Genomic DNA, 21,665 nt, shown 5'->3' with positions numbered 1-21,665 from the left:
CATACTCTTTTCAAAACTGTTAAACTTAAGATCAAAACCTAACATAACACAACATTTAATAAGAAAGCAATTTGCTACATTTCTACAGTATTACCGTATTGAAATATATTCCAAATCTAAAACATGAAATACTATCAAAACCATTAGACCAACCACAGCTGATTCCCATTGTAGCTGAACACCTACCCAGGTGTTAGTCTTTCAATTTCATTACCATCCATACAGAAGAGAACATCTTATGAATAATTATGTACTGCAATATAAACAGGGATCCAGCAAGATATAGAGAAGTGGCTGACAGGAAGAAGAGTGGCTGGGAGAGGGAGAGGGAGAGTATGCGAAGTGGAAGAAGACTGAGAGGGAGATCAAGAGCTGTAGTCTCAGATGAGATTAGGGCCACTATAATTGATCATGTAATAAATCATGATCATCATCTTACTCTCCACTCCTCAACCCCATAGAGGAATTATTTTCCTCGTGAAGGTGGAAGGTTTATGACCACCATCCACATGATCAGATGGTGTATATACAAATAGTTATATTTTGGAATCTCTCAATGCCAAAAAATGACAGAAAACATATTGAAGCATATTGCATGATGTCTGATTCATTCCTGTAACATATACTGCAGTGAATTCTAAACAGTAGAGAGGTGTCATTCTTGTTTTGTAAAGAAACGTAACTAACGAAAACATTGTGTAATGCTACCTGTTGTTAGTGTTTTTTAGGTCATTGTTTTATGAGCGACAGTGTGCTTGCTGGGTGACAACCTTTGCTAGTGTTATGGAAGAATGAGTTGATTTGAGACATGTATGAAGTGTTTTGGTAGTTTTAGTTCATTTTGGATATGAAATTAACTGCTGTGCCAAGCTGAAAGTTGGTTAGGAGAACTGTGTGAAGAGAAAAAGTGTCTTCAGTATTGACAAATGTGTCCTAGCGATTGTAAAAAACTGTAATTGTAAATGACTCAAGTAAAAGTGAAAGTCACCCAGTAAAATACTACTTGAGTAAAGGTCTAAAAGTATTTGGTTTTAAATATACATAAGTATCAAAAGTAAATGTAATTGCTAAAATATACATAAGTATCAAAAGTAAAAGTATAAATAATTTCTAATTCTGTATATTAGGCAAACCAGGCGGAACGATTTTCTGTTCTTTTTATTTACGGATGTTCAGGGGCTTCAACACTCAGACATCATTTACATATGAAGCCTTTGTGTTTAGTGAGTCTGCCAAATCAGAAGCAGTAGGCATGACCAGGGATGTTCTCTTGATAAATGTGTGAATTCTACCATTTTCCTGTCCTGCTAAGCATTCAAAATGTAACGAGTACTTTTTGGGTGTCAGGGAAAATGTATGGAGTAAAAATATATTTTCTTTAGGAATGTAGTGGAGTAAAAGTAACATTTGTGCAGAATATAAATAGTAAAGTAAAGTACAGATTCCCCGCACTGTGTGTGTGTGTGTGTGTGTGTGTGTGTGTGTGTCTGTCTCTCTGACTGTGTGTGTGTGTGTGTGTGTGTGTGTGTGTGTGTGTCTGTCTCTCTGACTGTGTGTGTGTGTGTGTGTGTGTGTGTGTGTGTATGTGTGTGTGTGTGTATGTGTGTGTGTGTGTGTGCATGTGTCTGTCTCTCTGACTGTGTGTGTGTGTGTGTGTGTGTGTGTGTGTGTGTGTGTGTGTGTGTGTGTGTGCATGTGTCTGTCTCTCTGACTGTGTGTGTGTGTGTGTGTGTGTGTGTGTGTGCATGTGTCTGTCTCTGTGACTGTGTGTGCGTGGGCGAATATGCATGCATTTATTAGAATGTTTGTGATCGAGAGAGAGAGAGAGAGTGAGAGAGTGTGAAACATCTGTGTTCCTAATATGAATGTGTTTTTGCCGTCTTTGTCTGGTTGTGTTTTTATAAGCCCGTTACGAAGAAATATTATGCTGCTGAGGCATAAAGGATTTAAAATAAATTTGATCTGGCTATTCAGCCTTAATGTCCTTAGTTACACACTGACACAACATTACCCAAGTAATGCAGCTGCATGAATGCCATTTAGAAATATGAGCTAGTCTCAATGCAGTGAGTCATGTAGCTGCAGCTACACAGCATCTCTGGAAATGACTGACATTGACGTTGACCCTTACGGGCACATTTCCTGAATGGATAGACTGAAATCTAATTCACCCAGAACCTCATCATCAACTGCCAAGGAAAACAGGCCTGTTCTGTTCTGTGTGTTCCAGCACTGAGAGATGAGAGAAGAGACAGTGTCTCCTAGTCTAGTCTCTAATACAGCCTGTTTATATGCTTTATTCAGTCATTTTTCATTCATTTTAATTAATTATATCAATAAGCCAGCATAGAACCCAGCTTTTCGGCGTCCTGCCTTTCTCAACTGCTAATACAGTCTGGTCAGGGGAGTATAAGAGGGCTAAGTAGGTGAGGAGAGCAGCAGCTTTTTAAAGTTCTCTTGTCAAATCTGGTTGGTTGGAGATAGCTAGCTTTGACTCTGAGGTAAACTGAGAAAATGGCACCGATCAAAGAAAGGGGCATACTTAATGTGTAAAATGTTCCCTCTGTTGATTCAAGGTCGTAAAGAGCCTATCACTACCTATCATTCTGTTTTCAGTACCGTGGACTGTTCCCTCCCATAGACTTTGCAGTCACTCTGATGTAGCGCAATGCATTGCTAGCTCCATTGGTTATTCTAGTCTGTCTGATGTAGAACAAACCATAGCCAGACTCCAATTGTTATTGCTCTCCAAATGCATTTATATAGACGTATTCTCATCATACTCCTTCAGCACCATGGACAGCAGTTATATGTCTAGCTGGCAGTGGAAAGCTCCACTCATATGTACTGGCTGTCCTTCATCACCAAGGAGAGCTCCCCTGCCAACTCGTCCCTCTGCCTCTGAGCTCTGACTGTTAGTCCACTAGGTAAGCTCCAAAATGATTCACTTTGGTATAGAAGCATTGAAATTTGCGCTTAACAAAACCTGATATAGTCACAAAAATGCAACAATCTCAACAATGATGATAATCCATCAGAAATCCCAGTAAAATGTTGATACTCTCACTTTCAAAGTGGTGTGTTAAATACAAAGCTTGTGTGCATTAATAAATAATATGAAAATAGTAATGGGTGAATGGGCAATGGGACTTTGGCCGGGATTCAACCCATGTGCAGTTAAATTCCTAATCTGGTCCTCAAACCATCACGGTCACCTAATAATCCCCAGTTTACAATTGGATCATTCATCCCCCTCCTCTCCCCTGTAACTATTCCCCAGGTCGTTGCTGCAAATGAGAACGTGTTCTCAGTCAACTTACCTGGTAAAATAACGAATAAATAAAAATAAAATAGCGCTAGACAGTCGACAATAGCGCTTGTCAGCTTGTAGTCCTAAAAACGGAAATTAATGATAATTTTCTACCTCTGGTTCGTTTGCTATTCCTATTTGGGATAAGTGCTGAAAATAAGGTCAGAGGTTAACAGAGGCTTCTATGAGATGATAACAGTCAGTTAACATGACCGTTAGGAATTATAAAGCTTTTACGTTCTCAAAATAAGTCACTTGCTAATGAGTCGCTAACTGTCAGAGAACTTGAACTTCAGCTTTAGTGGCAAGCATCTTCACGTCACTACGCCGACCATGCAAACTAGTCTACGCTACACTAGTCCGCCTAAAAGCTAGTTAGCTTTCTGCTTACCAGCTCGAACAAAAACGCAAGGATGGTAGATTGTTTTGCTCCAGGCTGCAACCATATCTCCTCAGCGGGAAGGTGCTCATTTTATCAGTTCCCCAACGATGTCTAGAGGAGACTTTGGGTCCGTCTGATAAGGTAACCTACGCCGTTTAGCTCGATGTCAAAAGCACACGACCTGAGGTGTAGTTTTATATTTTTACATGTTAGCACATCGTTAGCTTTTTGCTTGTTTTGATTACATAAACTTCACAAGAAGTTATGTTAGCTGATGAAGATTATCTCATAGAATAACACGTATCAGATCTCCTAAGCCTGTGTTTACCACAGACCTTATTTTCAGCGTTTATCCTGAATCCCTCCTCCAAAAACATTCATTTCCCCATAAGCTTTGGCCAGCGAGCCATGACAGTGTTAGCCTGCATTAGTGCCTACAAAAAGACACTATTACTATTGCTCTCTATGAGCCTTTTAAAGGCATTTTCCCAGATGTTAGCAGAGATCAAATTCACAGGAAACACTACGCATGACGGCTCAAGCATAAATGATCTTTAAAAGTCTGCTATAGTGCTGTAACACGGCTCAGATTAATTCCAGACCTTTGCCTTGTTAAGATGTAGTAGCAGTGGAAGGACCCAAACAGAGCAAACAGCACATGTTGCTGGAATCAGACCTGGTGTGTCATAGAGAGGCAAACATCAGAGCATATAAAAACTGGAACTATCCTTGGCACCATTGAAACATCAAGAGGTAGAATGAGACAGACTTGCTGGGGGAGACATTTTTTTCCACCTTTATTTAACTAGGTAGGCCAGTTAAGAACAAGTTCTCATTGACAAATGCGACCTGGCCAAGATAAAGCAAAGCAGTGCGCCAAAAACAACAACACAGAGGTACACATGGGATAAACAAAAGTACAGTCAATAACACAGTAGAAAAATCTATATACAGTGTGTGCAAATGGAGTAAGGCAATAAATAGGCCATAGTAGCAAAGTAATTACAATTTAGCAAATTAACACTGGAGTGATAGATGTGCAGATGATGATGAGCAAGTAGAAATACTGGTGTGCAAAATAAATAAAAAAGTAAAGAAAAACAATATGGGGATGAGGTAAGTAGTTGGATGGGCTATTTACAGATGGGCTGTGTCTGGGAAGCCCTACAACTCTCTTAAGCTCTTTGAGTAGGAGAAGGGAGCTCACTGCTGGGGAACCAACAAGTACAATATGGTTTCTTGCAGCTTCGCTGCCTGAACACCTAACAAGAAATTGTTACAGGTAAACTATGTTTCTAAATACGAGGGTCACCGGCCTCATCACATTTCTCATTTCATGATGGGCGTGAGAATGTCTGCTCACTGTTTTGCTGCTCCCAACTGTGATCTTTAAAAAAAGTATTTGGTGATGAAAGATTTATTTCAAGGCAGTCTCACGATCAAAACCCTTTATGGATTGGCTTGGCTACTTGTTGAATGCATTGGGCAGGATACAAACCCAGCTTTCATTGAGGGGAGGGGAGGCCATGCTTAGTATTTAATACGGGGTTCCCCAGCACAAAACAAGCACATCTCTTGTTCTGTATGTAGCTGTCGACTTCCAGTCGTTGAGCGAACACTAGTTCGGATTGGCCCATACAACTACCACAAGCTTCCTTTTATATGTCACACAGAGACAAACAATTGAAATCTTGTCCATGAGTTCATCTGAATCTCACAGTATCACTTTATATGAGGACTGATGGCAAATTTGAGCAAATGATGATCATTTGTGTGTCCAAACATGAATATTGAATTACATTTAAATGAATGCGTTTCTGGGTGGTATATAGTACAATGTCCCCCAAAATTATTTTCTTACATTTCAAATGATCCATATTTCTCCATCATGTTTTCCACATGTTCAGACTACAATTTCAGATATGTGACAATTTGAGTGCAGCTTTTTATTACAATTAAAGGCATTATTTTATAGGCGTTCTTTAGTCTGAATATTGATTAATTTACCACAAGGAGCATGAAATATTGTTTAATCAATGTATATAGTCTTTTGACATCAATTCAATGATATTTTTCACCAAATCATGTTTTTTAATTAAACACTTATTTACCATATTCTAACTCTATAGTACCTTTTTCTGGCAATTTAACCCACCCTGTTGAGCACATTTGAACAACATTCTTGCTGTTTAGCCTTTTTGCATTTTATCCCCTATCTTTGGTGACTGATTTCAAGTTTTTGCAGCTCTCAGAGTGGGCAAGGTTAGAGAGCCACAGGTCTGAACTGCAGCAACCCAAATATTCACATACATTGATGGAGGAAGGCTGGGAGAGTTGACCAATCATGTTCAAGTGAAGGTTTTTTCATTTGCACTTTTAAACACACTGTCAAGACATACCAGCCGGGTGAGAAAACAGCAAATGCAGGGCCACATAGATCCAACTCAGGGGAAGCAACGACCCAAAATGAAATGCTGGCAAGTGCATTTTCACCATTGACCTTTATGGGGCACAACATGCAGGCCCAAGGCTTTGATGAATGGCACTATATCAGGTTTTGTTCAATGCGGAACAATTATACAAGCACCTCAATTGTCATTCTTCATGCCAAATTTAACAATATGGTATTTTTTTGGAGCTTATCTACTGGACCTTGTGGAGGACATGCCAAGGCTGCAGCCATTTTGTGGTGAGCTGAGTAGGACTGAATTTGTTGAAGGTCTGAATGCAGAGGCCGCTAGAAAGCCTACTTGTGCAGATGAAGAGAGATGGAGAGGGGGATAGAGGAGAGGGAGAGAGAGATGGAGAGGGGGATGAGGGAGAGAGAGATGGAGTGGATGAAGAGTGTCTCTCTCTGAGTATGTCTGTGGCCCTCTCAGCCCTGGCACAGCGATTAACCCCCGCTACCCTGGCTGCCCCCTCTCTCTGTCCGCCGCGCCAGCTCTCTCTCTCCTAGCTGCCCTCTTAGCCCTGGCACAGCGATTAACCCTGGCTGCCCCCTCTCTCTGTCCGCCGCGCCAGCTCTCTCTCTCCTAGCTGCCCTCTTAGCCCTGGCACAGCGATTAACCCTGGCTGCCCCCTCTCTCTGTCCGCCGCGCCAGCTCTCTCTCTCCTAGCTGCCCTCTCAGCCCTGGCACAGCGATTAACCCTGGCTGCCCCCTCTCTCTGTCCGCCGCGCCAGCTCTCTCTCTCCTAGCTGCCCTCTCAGCCCTGGCACAGCGATTAACCCCCGCTACCCTGGCTGCCCCCTCTCTCTGTCCGCCGTGCCAGCTCTCTCTCTCCTAGCTGCCCTCTCAGCCCTGGCACAGCGATTAACCCCCGCTACCCTGGCTGCCCCCTCTCTCTGTCCGCCGTGCCAGCTCTCTCTCTCCTAGCTGCCCTCTCAGCCCTGGCACAGCGATTAACCCCCGCTACCCTGGCTGCCCCCTCTCTCTGTCCACCGCGCCAGCTCTCTCTCTCCTAGCTGCCCTCTCAGCGCTGGCACAGCGATTAACCCTGGCTGGCCACTCTCTCTGTCCGCTGCGCCAGCTCTCTCTCTCCTAAGCTGCCCTCTCAGCCCTGGCACAGCGATTAACCCCCGCTACCCTGGCTGCCCCCTCTCTCTGTCCGCCGCGCCAGCTCTCTCTCTCCTAGCTGCCCTCTCAGCCCTGGCACAGCGATTAACCCCCGCTACCCTGGCTGCCCCCTCTCTCTGTCCGCCGTGCCAGCTCTCTCTCTCCTAGCTGCCCTCTCAGCCCTGGCACAGCGATTAACCCTCGCTACCCTGGCTGCCACCTCTCTCTGTCCGCCGTGCCAGCTCTCTCTCTCCTAGCTGCCCTCTCAGCCCTGGCACAGCGATTAACCCCCGCTACCCTGGCTGCCCCCTCTCTCTGTCCGCCGTGCCAGCTCTCTCTCTCCTAGCTGCCCTCTCAGCCCTGGCACAGCGATTAACCCCCACTACCCTGGCTGCCCCCTCTCTCTGTCCGCCGTGCCAGCTCTCTCTCTCTTAGCTGCCCTCTCAGCCCTGGCACAGCGATTAACCCCCGCTACCCTGGCTGCCCCCTCTCTCTGTCCGCCGCGCCAGCTCTCTCTCTCCTAGCTGCCCTCTCAGCCCTGGCACAGCGATTAACCCTGGCTGCCCCCTCTCTCTGTCCGCCGTGCCAGCTCTCTCTCTCCTAGCTGCCCTCTCAGCCCAGGCACAGCGATTAACCCCCGCTACCCTGGCTGCCCCCTCTCTCTGTCCGCCGCGCCAGCTCTCTCTCTTCTAGCTGCCCTCTCAGCCCTGGCACAGCGATTAACCCCCGCTACCCTGGCTGCCCCCTCTCTCTGTCCACCGCGCTAGCGCTCTCTCTCCTAGCTGCCCTCTCAGCCCTGGCACAGCGATTAACCCCCGCTACCCTGGCTGCCCCCTCTCTCTGTCCGCCGCACCAGCTCTCTCGCTCCTAGCTGCCCTCTCAGTCTTCTGATTGCATGGAGTGGGCGTACAAATGCCAAACAAACAGATGACACAGGTGGGGGGAGGGAGCCTAGGGGAATGCCAGCCCTCGTACAGAGAGGCCCTGCCTGAGGCGAGGGTGAGATTCTCTCTCCCTCTCTTAGGCCCTCTTCTCTGTTCAATGTATTTTCTTGTCTCCTCCTCTCCCTCCTCTCCCTCCCTCATTCCCCCTCTCCGTATGGAGGTGAGCCCTACTCAGGTGTAATGTTGACGTCGGCTGGAAGGCAGACATTCTATTTCAGAGCTGTGCGTCAGACGCGTGCGTGTCCGAGTGGTGGGGGTTGAGCTGCTGGCTGTGTGTGTGGGAGTCTGTTAATGGAACAAGCCAGAAAGTTTAACAGTTTGCCTCTCAAAGTGGGTAAATATCATGATTGGGAGAGCTGGGGTGTGTCTCAAATGGCACCCTATTCCATATTAAAAATAATGTGTGTACTATAGGGAATAGGGTGCCATTTGGGAGGCAGGTCTGGTCTGGAAGTGCTCTTTTAGGATCCAAGGTCCACTTGCACTCTCTGTCTATGAGGCTGGCTACACTGTTTTTAGTTGTGTCCTCTGTGAATTGAGATGATGGTCTCATTGTGTTTATGTTATATTCTAACTGCTATGCAAAAATACAAATTCTGCTCTTAGGCCCTGTCTTTCTGCTACTGTACATGATGACTAGCATTTTCTCTACCTAGTCATTTGCTTTATGCTGTTTCTGTTATTCTACAGAGAGTGGTATGTCTGCCATTTGTTTGTATGATTTCCCTCCTATTTCATACCATGCACTTACATTGTCAATAACACACCTTCTCTCTCTCTCTCTCTCCTTCTCTCTCTCTCTTTCTCTCTCTGCTGTAGCTCTGAGTCGGTCAGCGATGCCCTTCGGCCTGATGCGTAGAGAGCTGGCGTGCGAGGGATACCCCATCGAGCTGCGCTGCCCTGGCAGTGATGTCATCATGATTGAGACAGCCAATTACGGCCGCACGGACGACAAGATCTGTGACGCTGACCCCTTCCAAATGGAGAACGTGCAGTGTTACCTGCCTGACGCCTTCAAGATCATGTCACAGAGGTATGGTGGGAGGGTTGGGTGGATAGGTGTGTGTGTGTGTGTGTGTGTGTGTGTGTGTGTGTGTGTGTGTGTGTGTGTGTGTGTGTGTAAGATAAATAAGAAGACATAGGACACCCAGGGTGGGTGTGTCTTTCTGTCCTGCTTGTTTTTTTATCTTATGTTCTGTTAGTGTGTAAAGTCGAGTGCATGCAGTATGTGTGTAGTGAGATTTGTGTTTGTAGTGTGGCTGCCTGCAGCTGCACTCTGGCGGTGCTTAGCATCTGCCTCCTCATAGAGCTGATCTATGGCAGCCCTCTCCCTGCTATCCATCACACATGTAACGGAGGGAGAGGGTGCTACTGGTGAGATGGAGGGAAGCACAGAGGGAGAGAGAGATGGACAGGAGGAATGGTGTGGGGATGGGGGGATGGAGAGATGGAGAGATCTGAAGGGGATTGATGTAGGGATGGAGGGATGGAGGGAGGGATTGGGCTAGAGTGAACCACTGATGGGGAGATAAAGAGAGTGCAGCAGTGGCGTGGAGAGAAATGGAGAATGAACAAGAGAGAGAGCAGAAAGAGAGAAATAATGCTAAAGCTGGATAGAGGAGGACAGAGGAAGATAGAGGAGGACAGAGGAGGACAGAGAAGGATAGAGCAGGACAAAGAAGTACAGAGGAGGATAGAGGTGGACAGAGGAGGATAGAAGACAGAGGAGGACAGACCAGGGCAGAGGAAGACAGAGGTGGACAGAGGAGGATAGAAGACAGAGGAGGACAGACCAGGGCAGAGGAAGACAGAGGAGGACAGAGGTGGACAGAGGAGGATAGAAGACAGAGGAGGACAGACCAGGACAGAGGAAGACAGAGGTGGATAGAAGACAGAGGAGGACCGACCAGGACAGAGGAAGACAGAGGAGGACAGAGGTGGATAGAAGACAGAGGAGGACAGAGGTGGATAGAAGACAGAGAGGGACAGAGGAAGATAGAAGACAGAGGAGGACAGAGGTGGATAGAAGACAGAGGAGGACAGAGGTGGATAGAACACAGAGGAGAATAGAGGAGGACAGAGGATAGAGGAGGATAGGGGAGGACAGAGGATAGAGGAGGACAGAGGAGGACAGAAGACAGAGGAGGACAGAAGACAGAGGAGGATAGAAGACAGAGGAGGACAGAGGTGGACAGAGGAGGACAGAAGTGGACAGAGGAGGACAGAAGACAGAGGAGGATAGAGGAGGATAGAAGAAAGAGGAGGACAGAGGTGGATAGAGGAGGATAGAAGACAGAGGAGGATAGAGGAGGACAGAGAAGGGGGGAATGTACTGAAAAGGGAAGTGTGTGTGCTGGGAGTGTGATTGTGTGAGGGAGCATACATTGAGCTGTGTGTGTGTGTGTGTGTGTGTGTGTGTGTGTGTGTGTGTGTGTGTGTGTGTGTGTGTGTGTGTGTGTGTGTGTGTGTGTGTGTGTGTGTGTGTGTGTGTGTGTCTTAGCAGCACTAGTCCCCCTCCCCCTCATTCTCTCACCTTTAATTGCTCACACTCACAAGCCATCGGGGGAGGGAGACTCTTACGGCACTCTTCCTCCCTCATCCCTCCATCGCCTCATCCCCTCAGGTCCAGCTGTCACATGATCTAGTCTAGTGTGAAATGACCCCCTTCCGACCCGTTCCCTCAGTCTTTAGCCCCAAGGACATTTTTCTGCCTCTTCTCTTTTGTCTCTTCTGTCATTCTCTCAATGACCTCATTCATTTTTTTCTCATCACTCTCTTCACTCTCCTCTGTCTAGTTTTATTTCTCTGTTCCCATGTTTCTCTCTCTCTCTCTCTCTCTCTCTCTCTCTCTCTCTCTCTCTCTCTCTCTCTCTCTCTCACTCTCAATTCAATTTCAATTCTATTTCAATTTCTACAGGATCGGTGGGTCCCCCGTGGGACGGTTGAGCTAACATAGGCTAATGCAATTAGCATGAGGTTGTAAGTAACAAGAACATTTCCCAGGACAGAGACATGTCTGATATTGGCAGAAAGTTTAGATTATTGTTAATCTAACTGCACTGTCCAATTTACAGTAGCTATTACAGTGAAAGAATACCACACTATTGTTTGAGGAGAGTGCACAGTTATGAACTTGAAAAGTTATTAATAAACCAATTAGGCACATTTGGGCAGTGTTGACACAACATTTTGACCAGAAATGCAATGGTTCATTGGATCAGTCTAAAACTTTGCGCATACACAAAATCTAAATTGCACCTGGGCTGGAATAATACATTATGGCCTTTCTCTTGCATTTCAAAGATTTCAAAAAGATTTCAAAAATACAAAAATGTTTTTAGCAGATCTAATGTGTTCTATTCTCCTACATTCATTTAACATTTCCACACACTTCAAAGTGTTTCCTTTCAAATGGTGTCAAGAATATGCACATCCTTGCTTCAGGTCCTGAGCTACAGGCAGTTAGATTTGGGTATGTCATTTTAGGCGAAAATGTACAAAAGGGGCGGATACTTGAGGGGCTTTATTTGGCATGGGAAACATATGTGTACATTGCCAAAGCAAGTGAAATAGTTTAAGTTTGAGTTTATTTTATTTTTACAGGGACAGTGCACATTAAACAACGTTTCAGTAAAAGTGTCGGTTTTAGCCAGCCGGCTAATTTTCAACCGCCGTCCCAGGGCAGGTTATTAAAAACAATTACAATATAGACAATCATTGAGCAGTGAGCACACGCAGAGCAACATAGGACAAGCAAGACATAGCATACAGACAGAGCAACATAGAACAAGCAAGACATAGCATACAGACAGAGCAACATAGAACAAGCAAGACATAGCATACAGACAGAGCAACATAGAACAAGCAAGACATAGCATACAGACAGAGCAACATAGAACAAGCAAGACATAGCATACAGACAGAGCAACATAGAACAAGCAAGACATAGCATACAGACAGAGCAACATAGAACAAGCAAGACATAGCATACAGACAGAGCAACATAGAACAAGCAAGACATAGCATACAGACAGAGCAACATAGAACAAGCAAGACATAGCATACAGACAGAGCAACATAGAACAAGCAAGACATAGCATACAGACAGAGCAACATAGATAATAAACAAAAGATAAATAAACAATACAAAATGAACAGTAAACATTACATTCAAATGTCATATTTATTTATACAGTGTTGTAATGATGTGCAAAAAGTACAAAAGGGAAAATAAATATAGGCCGTATTAACACTGGCGTTTGTTCTTCACTGGTTACCGTTTTCTTGTGGCACTGTGGAATTTCACCCAGTAGATATTGGAGTTTATCAAAATTGGGTTTGTTTTCAAATTCTTTGTGGATCTGTGTAATCTGAGGGAAATATGTGTCTCTAATATGGTCATACATTGGGCAGGAGGTTAGGAAGTGCAGCTCAATTTCCACCTCATTTTGTGGGCAGTGAGCACATGTCTTTTCTTGAGAGCCAGGTCTGCCTACGGCGGCCTTTCTCAATAGCAAGGCTATGTTCACTGAGTCTGTACATAGTCAATGATGTCCTTAATTTTGGGTCAGTCACAGTTGTCAGGTATTCTGCCACTGTGTACTCTCTGTTTAGGGCCAAATAGCATTCTAGTTTGCTCTGTTTTTTTGTTAATTCTTTCCAATGTGTCAAGTAATTATCTTTTTGTTTTCTCATGATTTGGTTGGGTCTAATTGTGTTGCTGTCCTGGGGCTCTGTGGGGTCTGTATGTGTTTCTGAACAGAGTCTTCACCAGGATCATCTCTCTGTAGGTGATGGCTTTGTTATGGAAGGTTTGGGAATTGTTTCCTTTTTAGGTGGTTGTAGAATTTAACATCTCTTTTCTGGAGATTTTAGATAATTAGTGGGTATCGGCCCAAATTCTACTCTGCGTACATTATTTGCTGTTTTGCGTTGTACATAGAGGATCTTTTTGCATAATTCTGCATGCAGAGTTTCAATTTGGTGTTTGTCCCATTTTGTGAATTCTTGGTTGGTGAGCGGACCCCAGACCTCACAACCATAAAGGGCAATGGGTTCTATAACTGATTCAAGTATTTTTAGCCAGATCCTAATTTGTATGTTGAATTTTGTGTTCCTTTTTAATGTTCTCTCTCTCCCCTCACTCACTCTCTCTTTCTCGCTCTTTCTTTCTTTCTATCTCTCTCTCTCTATCTCTCTCTCTTGCTCTTTCTCTCTCTCTCTCTTGCTCTTTCTCTCTCTCTCTCTTGCTCTTTCTCTCTCTCTTGCTCTTTCTCTCTTTTTCTCTCTCACTCTTTCTTTCTATCTCTCTCTTTCTTTCTATCTCTCTCTCTCACTCTTTCTCTCTCTCTATATATATATATATCTCTATATATCTCTCTCTCTCTCTCTCTCTCTCTCTCTCTCTCTCTCCCCCCCCCCCCCTCTCTCTCTCCCCCTCTCTCTCTCTCCCCCTCTCTCTCTCTGTGGGACAGATGTAATAACCGTACCCAGTGTGTGGTGGTGGCAGGGTCCGATGTGTTCCCAGACCCCTGCCCAGGGACCTACAAGTACCTGGAGATACAGTACGAGTGTGTCCCCTACAGTGAGTACCCAGACCCCCCATCACCCACCCCCCTCACCCCCTTCCCCACCCCCCCATCCCCATCCCCCTTCTCCCCAACCTAACCCCTCTCAGCCCTCTCAGCAACTGACTGTCATTCACACCAACACACACGCAGACTCGCTCTCTCAGACACTCAGCCACACACACAAACAGACAGACCAAGACCAGACCAGACAGACACACATTGCTCTCTCGCTCTTGCTCTCTCTCTCTCTTACACACACACACACACCTGCAAACAAACACACCTACACACACACACACACACACACACACACACACAGCACTAAACCCTTTTTCTCCATCGACAGTGCAACGCTCCAGAGGCTGAGAGAGATTTTCACACGGGGAAGGTGCTCCACAAACACCATGGCAGATAAGCACTTCATACAGCAGTACAGCGAGGGGTCAGCCTTTATTGCCGATCATAGCGGTAACACACACCACCACACTCACACACACGTTGACCCCTGGGCCTGATAGTTTGCTTTATCTGGTGCCAAACATCTTAGTGGTCCCTCTGATCTCCAAGAACAGTGAACATTGTCCACAGTGAGACTGGGAGGCAGGAGACTGTGTCTGTGTCATCATGCCACAATGTTAACACAAACAGCAAAGGGCTTATTTTAGACCACATGACCCTGAAGATGTGCACATTTCAATATCCCCATGGTAACTGGCTGCCGGCTCCCTCGGGTGCTGCTCACATCTCCGTGGCAGGTGTGACACACACACACACACACACGCACGTACACACACATTACGCACACGCTCTGTTGCTCATACACACACACAAACACAAGTACAAACACACACACACACACACATACACAAACACACGCAGAAACACACACCCACATCACACACTGTCTCTCACACACTCTCAATCACACCCTAAAGCATGCACACACACAAGAACACAAGACCACAGGCAGACAGGGTGAGGATTCTGGTGTTGTGTGGAGCCTCAGTCATGTGAAAATCTCTGCTCAGACAGTGTCCCCTCCTCCTCATGTAGTATTACTCTCAGCATTGATCCTCTCACTGTGCAGGAGTATTCCAGGGGGCTGCCGCCTCATCCCCCCTCCACTGGGAAGAGACAGAAGTGTGGTGTGTGTGTGTGGGGGGGGGGGGGGGGGGGGGGTTGGTTGATGACTATGGGAGGGATGAAGGGAAGAGGTGGGTAAAATATACTCTGTGGGTGAATGTCTGTTTTTTCCTTCAGGGAGCCGTGAGTACAGGAACTGAAGAAAGCAAAACCGACATCAACAACTCCCTGACCTCTTCTCTGAATTCTCACACTCCTCTCTTCCTCTCAACATATCTCCATGTCAATATCGCCTTTTTTCATCTCTCCTTCTCTGTCAGCCTTCTCTCTCTTGGTTTCATGCCGTTCTTCTACAACTCTTTATATTCTACTCTTTATCCATTGCCACATTTCTTTCACTCTCTCCATTGATCTCATCTCTTTCCCTCCCTCTCTTTATCTTCCGATGTCGCTTTCTTTTCTCTTTGCAGGTTGTAGGAGTTGTCCCAACACTCCACTGTCACCTGTAGGAGTTGTCCCAACACTCCACTTTCAACTGTCCAAGTGCAACACAAAGTGCAGCATGGCCTCCAGGCCTCTAGAGGAGCTGTCCTACATGGCTGGCTGTGCCCCCTTAAGATTATGATGAACTCTGACCCTCCTCTGCTCGGTGCTCACAGGCCCTCAGCTAACCTGCCTCTAGATATATACTGTAGTTCAGGGTTGAGTCCTGTTACCATCGCAACAGTAAAAGTTATAACTGTGACCTTTGCTGTTGGGGAAGGTTTTCTAGTCTGTGTTATCTTTCTTCTTCTCTCTCTCTTTTGCCCTGCAGCCTTTGGGTGAGATCATGTCCTCTTTCAGTCTCCTCTATCATCTCTCTCTCTGAATGTAGCCCTGAGATGTGAGTTGACTTGTTGTGGTGGTCAGGTTGGCTGGCCCCTTGTTGCTATGTTCTACTTTATGTGGTCTACTCTGGTGTTGTTTTGTTGTTAGGTGGTGATCTGGTCCTGGGTTATAAATAAATAGTTTCCTCTTCCGTCCTCTCTTATTCTCTCTTATTCCAGACCAGACATTTCCCTCTGACTGCACACAGGAGCCAATCGAAAGTGATGATTAAATAGCTGCTGACTTGCATTTTTCCTATTCCCGTCTTCTATTAAAGAAGCTTGTTTATTGGATCTGAAGGAAGGAGGGTGGAGCGGGTTATGAGAAAATTGGAACCTGATCGCGTCGTGATGAAAAGTCTTGGCTGTCTGAAGTGAGAAAGACGAGCCAATTAGAACAGTCCTCCGTCAGTCTTCTCCTCTCCCTCAGGGATGGGCTGTGGGCCAGACCAGACTTGCAAACACACACACATACACGTTAGTTCTCCCCACCCGCGCCGCATTCCGCCGCACCACCCTACGTGTTGTCGGGCTCTGCCACCAGAATATAAATAGATCCTGAGTGAATTAGATTCAGTGTTACAGTCCTCCTCATCCCAAACCTAGTGGCAACTAACTGGGCTTCTATTAATTACCAGGAGAAGGTCATCTCATCCCAAACTTAGTGGCAACTAACTGGGCTTCTATTAATTACCAGGAGAAGGTCATCTCATCCCAAACCTAGTGGCAACTAACTGGGCTTCTATTAATTACCAGGAGAAGGTCATCTCATCCCAAACCTAGTGGCAACTAACTGGGCTTCTATTAATTACCAGGAGAAGGTCATCTCATCCCAAACCTAGAGTGGCAACTAACTGGGCTTCTATTAATTACCAGGAGAAGGTCATCTCATCCCAAACCTAATGCCAACTAACTGGGCTTCTATTAATTACCAGGAGAAGGTCATCTCATCCCAAACCTAGTGACATCTAACTGGGCTTCTATTAATTACCAGGAGAAGGTCATCTCATCCCAAACCTAGTGGCAACTAACTGGGCTTCTATTAATTACCAGGAGAAGGTCATCTCATCCCAAACCTAGAGTGGCAACTAACTGGGCTTCTATTAATTACCAGGAGAAGGTAATCTCATCCCAAACCTAATGCCAACTAACTGGGCTTCTATTAATTACCAGGAGAAGGTCATCTCATCCCAAACCTAGTGACATCTAACTGGGCTTCTATTAATTACCAGGAGAAGGTCATCTCATCCCAAACCTAGTGACATCTAACTGGGCTTCTATTAATTACCAGGAGAAGGTAATCTCATCCCAAACCTAGTGACATCTAACTGGGCTTCTATTAATTACCAGGAGAGGGGGGTACCATCCCTCCCGCTCTCTACCCCTCTCCCTCTGCAGAGATTAATTGAATTTGCTGCTGCTAATCGCTCTGGTAATGCCCCATCTTTCATGGCTCACTGGGAGTGCAGGGTGTTTTGGTGTCTTTATGGGTGACATATGTTTGTTTGTTTGGTTCTACTTAACGGGTGAGGGATAGGGGTTAGGGATAGAAGGAGGGTGTTTAAAGGACCGCTGTTGGCACCTGGCATGATGCGTGCAGGCATGACACGTGTGGGTGTGTGTGTGGGTGTTTGCGTGCAAGTGTGTGTGTGACAGGGTCCTCTGTGTGCGTGTCACACAGTGCTTTGTGTTACCAGCCACCTGAAACGTGGAGGTGACAGGCGAAGCAGCTGAGTCGACACAGCACTGTCAGATGAGCTCAGAAGAGGCGGCCAGTGTGTGTGTTTGTGTGTGTGTTAGTGTGTGTGTTGATGTGTGTGTTAGGATGTGTGAGCATGCCAGCAGAACATAACAACAGCCAACAAGTCAAGTCATATCTCACAGTGCCAAAAACCCTGCAAGCCCTTACAGAGACATCACTTTGTCTTCACTGGGCAGAACAGAGCAAGACAAACTGTTGTGACACAGATTCACTCTGTCAAGTCTTGCTTCACAACTGGCTTCTATCAACACATACTGAGTGTACTGTATGAACTATACCTTATTATACCATACTATACTACACACTATATGTATTTCCAAGTTCACCACACATCATTAAACAACACTATGCTATACTATAATATACTATATATATATTTCCTGGAGTAGAAATCCAACACCACAGTAGATTCATATCATGTTGCCGAGCAAATCAATTCATTAAAAATCCTACAATGTGATTTTCTGGATTTTTTTTCTCATTTTGTCTGTCATAGTTGAAGTGTACCTATGAGGAAAATTACGGCCTCTCTCATCTTTTTAAGTGGGAGAACTTGCACAATTGGTGGCTGACTAAATAATTTTTTGCCCCACTATATCTACTCAATGACCCCTTCACATCGACTAGGTACTGGTACTTTATGTATATAGCCAAGTTATCGTTACTCATTGTGTATTTATTGGTAAATGTATTACTAGGTGTTATTCCTTTCCTATTAGTTCTCTATGTTCTTTCTCTCTGCGTTGTTGGGAAGGCCCATCTACAACTGTTCGTCTACAACTGCTGCTGACGAAGCCTGTAGGAACCCATGGAAATGTAGAGAGCTGAGTGCAGAGAGGAGAGTAGAACTCTACCTGTTCCTGCTCCCAGTAAATGTAGAGAGGAGAGTAGAACTCTACCTGTTCCTGCTCCCAGTAAATGTAGAGAGGAGAGTAGAACTCTACCTGTCCCTGCTCCCAGTAAATGTAGAGAGGAGAGTAGAACTCTATCTGTTCCTGCTCCCAGTAAATGTAGAGAGGAGAGTAGAACTCTACCTGTTCCTGCTCCCAGTAAATGTAGAGAGGAGAGTAGAACTCTACCTGTCCCTGCTCCCAGTAAATGTAGAGTGCAGAGAGGAGAGTAGAACTCTACCTGTCCTGCTCCCAGTAAATGTAGAGAGGAGAGTAGAACTCTACCTGTTCCTGCTCCCAGTAAATGTAGAGAGGAGAGTAGAACTCTACCTGTTCCTGCTCCCAGTAAATGTAGAGAGGAGAGTAGAACTCTACCTGTTCCTGCTCCCAGTAAATGTAGAGAGCAGAGTGCAGAGAGGAGAGTAGAACTCTACCTGTTCCTGCTCCCAGTAAATGTAGAGAGGAGAGTAGAACTCTACCTGTTCCTGCTCCCAGTAAATGTAGAGAGCAGAGAGGAGAGTAGAACTCTACCTGTCCCTGTTCCCAGTAAATGTAGAGAGCAGAGTGCAGAGAGGAGAGTAGAACTCTACCTGTTCCTGCTCCCAGTAAATGTAGAGAGGAGAGTAGAACTCTACCTGTTCCTGCTCCCAGTAAATGTAGAGAGCAGAGAGGAGAGTAGAACTCTACCTGTCCCTGTTCCCAGTTAGTGTAGAGTGCAGAGAGGAGAGTAGGATTCTACCTGTCCCTGTTCCCAGTAATTGTAGAGAGGAGAGTAGAACTCTACCTGTTCCTGCTCCCATTAAATGTAGAGAGCAGAGAGGAGAGTAGAACTCTACCTGTCCCTGCTCCCAGTAAATGTAGAGAGAGTAGAACTCTACCTGTTCCTGCTCCCAGTAAATGTAGAGAGGAGAGTAGAACTCTACCTGTTCCTGCTCCCAGTAAATGTAGAGAGGAGAGTAGAACTCTACCTGTCCTGCACTCTACCTGTCCTGCTCCCAGTAAATGTAGAGAGGAGAGTAGAACTCTACCTGTTCCTGCTCCCGGTAAATGTAGAGAGCAGAGAGGAGAGTAGAACTCTACCTGTTCCTGCTCCCAGTAAATGTAGAGAGGAGAGAGGAGAGTAGAACTCTACCTGTTCCTGCTCCCAGTAAATGTAGAGAGGAGAGTAGAACTCTACCTGTTCCTGCTCCCAGTAAATGTAGAGAGGAGAGAGGAGAGTAGAACTCTACCTGTTCCTGCTCCCAGTAAATGTAGAGAGGAGAGTAGAACTCTACCTGTTCCTGCTCCCAGTAAATGTAGAGAGGAGAGTAGAACTCTACCTGTTCCTGCTCCCAGTAAATGTAGAGAGGAGAGTAGAACTCTACCTGTTCCTGCTCCCAGTAAATGTAGAGAGGAGAGAGGAGAGTAGAACTCTACCTGTTCCTGCTCCCAGTAAATGTAGAGAGGAGAGTAGAACTCTACCTGTTCCTGCTCCCAGTAAATGTAGAGAGGAGAGTAGAACTCTACCTGTTCCTGCTCCCAGTAAATGTAGAGAGGAGAGTAGAACTCTACCTGTTCCTGCTCCCAGTAAATGTAGAGAGGAGAGTAGAACTCTACCTGTTCCTGCTCCCAGTAAATGTAGAGAGGAGAGTAGAACTCTACCTGTTCCTGCTCCCAGTAAATGTAGAGAGGAGAGTAGAACTCTACCTGTTCCTGCTCCCAGTAAATGTAGAGAGGAGAGTAGAACTCTACCTGTCCTGCTCCCAGTAAATGTAGAGAGGAGAGTAGAACTCTACCTGTTCCTGCTCCCAGTAAATGTAGAGAGGAGAGTAGAACTCTACCTGTTCCTGCTCCCAGTAAATGTAGAGAGGAGAGTAGAACTCTACCTGTTCCTTCTCCCAGTAAATGGAGAGAGGAGAGAGGAGAGTAGAACTCTACCTGTCCCTGATCCCAGTAAATGTAGAGAGCAGAGAGGAGAGTAGAACTCTATCTGTTCCTGCTCCCAGTAAATGTAGTGAGGAGAGAGGAGAGTAGAACTCTACCTGTCCCTGATCCCAGTAAATGTAGAGAGCAGAGAGGAGAGTAGAACTCTACCTGCCCCTGCTCCCAGTAAATGTAGAGTGCAGAGAGGAGAGTAGAACTCTACCTGTTCCTGCTCCCAGTAAATGTAGAGAGGAGAGTAGAACTCTACCTGTCCTGCTCCCAGTAAATGTAGAGTGCAGAGAGGAGAGTAGAACTCTACCTGTCCTGCTCCCAGTAAATGTAGAGAGGAGAGTAGAACTCTACCTGTTCCTGCTCCCAGTAAATGTAGAGAGGAGAGTAGAACTCTACCTGTTCCTGCTCCCAGTAAATGTAGAGAGGAGAGTAGAACTCTACCTGTTCCTGCTCCCAGTAAATGTAGAGAGGAGAGTAGAACTCTACCTGTTCCTGCTCCCAGTAAATGTAGAGAGGAGAGTAGAACTCTACCTGTTCCTGCTCCCAGTAAATGTAGAGAGGAGAGTAGAACTCTACCTGTTCCTGCTCCCAGTAAATGTAGAGAGGAGAGTAGAACTCTACCTGTTCCTGCTCCCAGTAAATGTAGAGAGGAGAGTAGAACTCTACCTGTTCCTGCTCCCAGTAAATGTAGAGAGGAGAGTAGAACTCTACCTGTCCTGCACTCTACCTGTCCTGCTCCCAGTAAATGTAGAGAGGAGAGTAGAATTCTACCTGTCCTGCACTCTACCTGTCCTGCTCCCAGTAAATGTAGAGAGGAGAGTAGAACTCTACCTGTTCCTGCTCCCGGTAAATGTAGAGAGCAGAGAGGAGAGTAGAACTCTACCTGTTCCTGCTCCCAGTAAATGTAGAGAGGAGAGAGGAGAGTAGAACTCTACCTGTTCCTGCTCCCAGTAAATGTAGAGAAGAGAGTAGAACTCTACCTGTTCCTGCTCCCAGTAAATGTAGAGAGGAGAGAGGAGAGTAGAACTCTACCTGTTCCTGCTCCCAGTAAATGTAGAGAGGAGAGTAGAACTCTACCTGTTCCTGCTCCCAGTAAATGTAGAGAGGAGAGTAGAACTCTACCTGTTCCTGCTCCCAGTAAATGTAGAGAGGAGAGTAGAACTCTACCTGTTCCTGCTCCCAGTAAATGTAGAGAGGAGAGTAGAACTCTACCTGTTCCTGCTCCCAGTAAATGTAGAGAGGAGAGTAGAACTCTACCTGTTCCTGCTCCCAGTAAATGTAGAGAGGAGAGTAGAACTCTACCTGTTCCTGCTCCCAGTAAATGTAGAGAGGAGAGTAGAACTCTACCTGTCCTGCTCCCAGTAAATGTAGAGAGGAGAGTAGAACTCTA

General features: G+C 45.8%; 1 protein-coding gene across 2 annotated transcripts in view; it reads left to right on the top strand.

Moving 5' to 3' along the window:
* LOC110485210 (adhesion G protein-coupled receptor L1) overlaps positions 1–21,665 on the top strand; it is a 219,579-nt gene that overhangs the window by 130,487 nt on the left and 67,427 nt on the right. The window contains exons 1-3 of one of the 2 annotated variants that reach the window (XM_036941435.1): positions 3,572–3,833; positions 9,010–9,223; positions 13,665–13,774. In XM_036941435.1, coding sequence (XP_036797330.1) covers positions 9,027–9,223; positions 13,665–13,774 — 307 coding nt within the window. In that variant the 5' untranslated portion in view covers positions 3,572–3,833; positions 9,010–9,026. Of the gene's footprint in view, positions 1–3,571; positions 3,834–9,009; positions 9,224–13,664; positions 13,775–21,665 lie in introns of those variants that run through there. The other variant, XM_036941434.1, reaches the window with a different exon arrangement.

The sequence above is a fragment of the Oncorhynchus mykiss genome, chromosome 13, assembly GCF_013265735.2.
Source record: "Oncorhynchus mykiss isolate Arlee chromosome 13, USDA_OmykA_1.1, whole genome shotgun sequence".
Taxonomy (NCBI): Eukaryota; Metazoa; Chordata; class Actinopteri; order Salmoniformes; family Salmonidae; genus Oncorhynchus; species Oncorhynchus mykiss.
The sequence above is the reverse complement of the archived record's forward strand: the minus strand, read 5'-3'. Positions and strand labels throughout refer to the sequence as shown.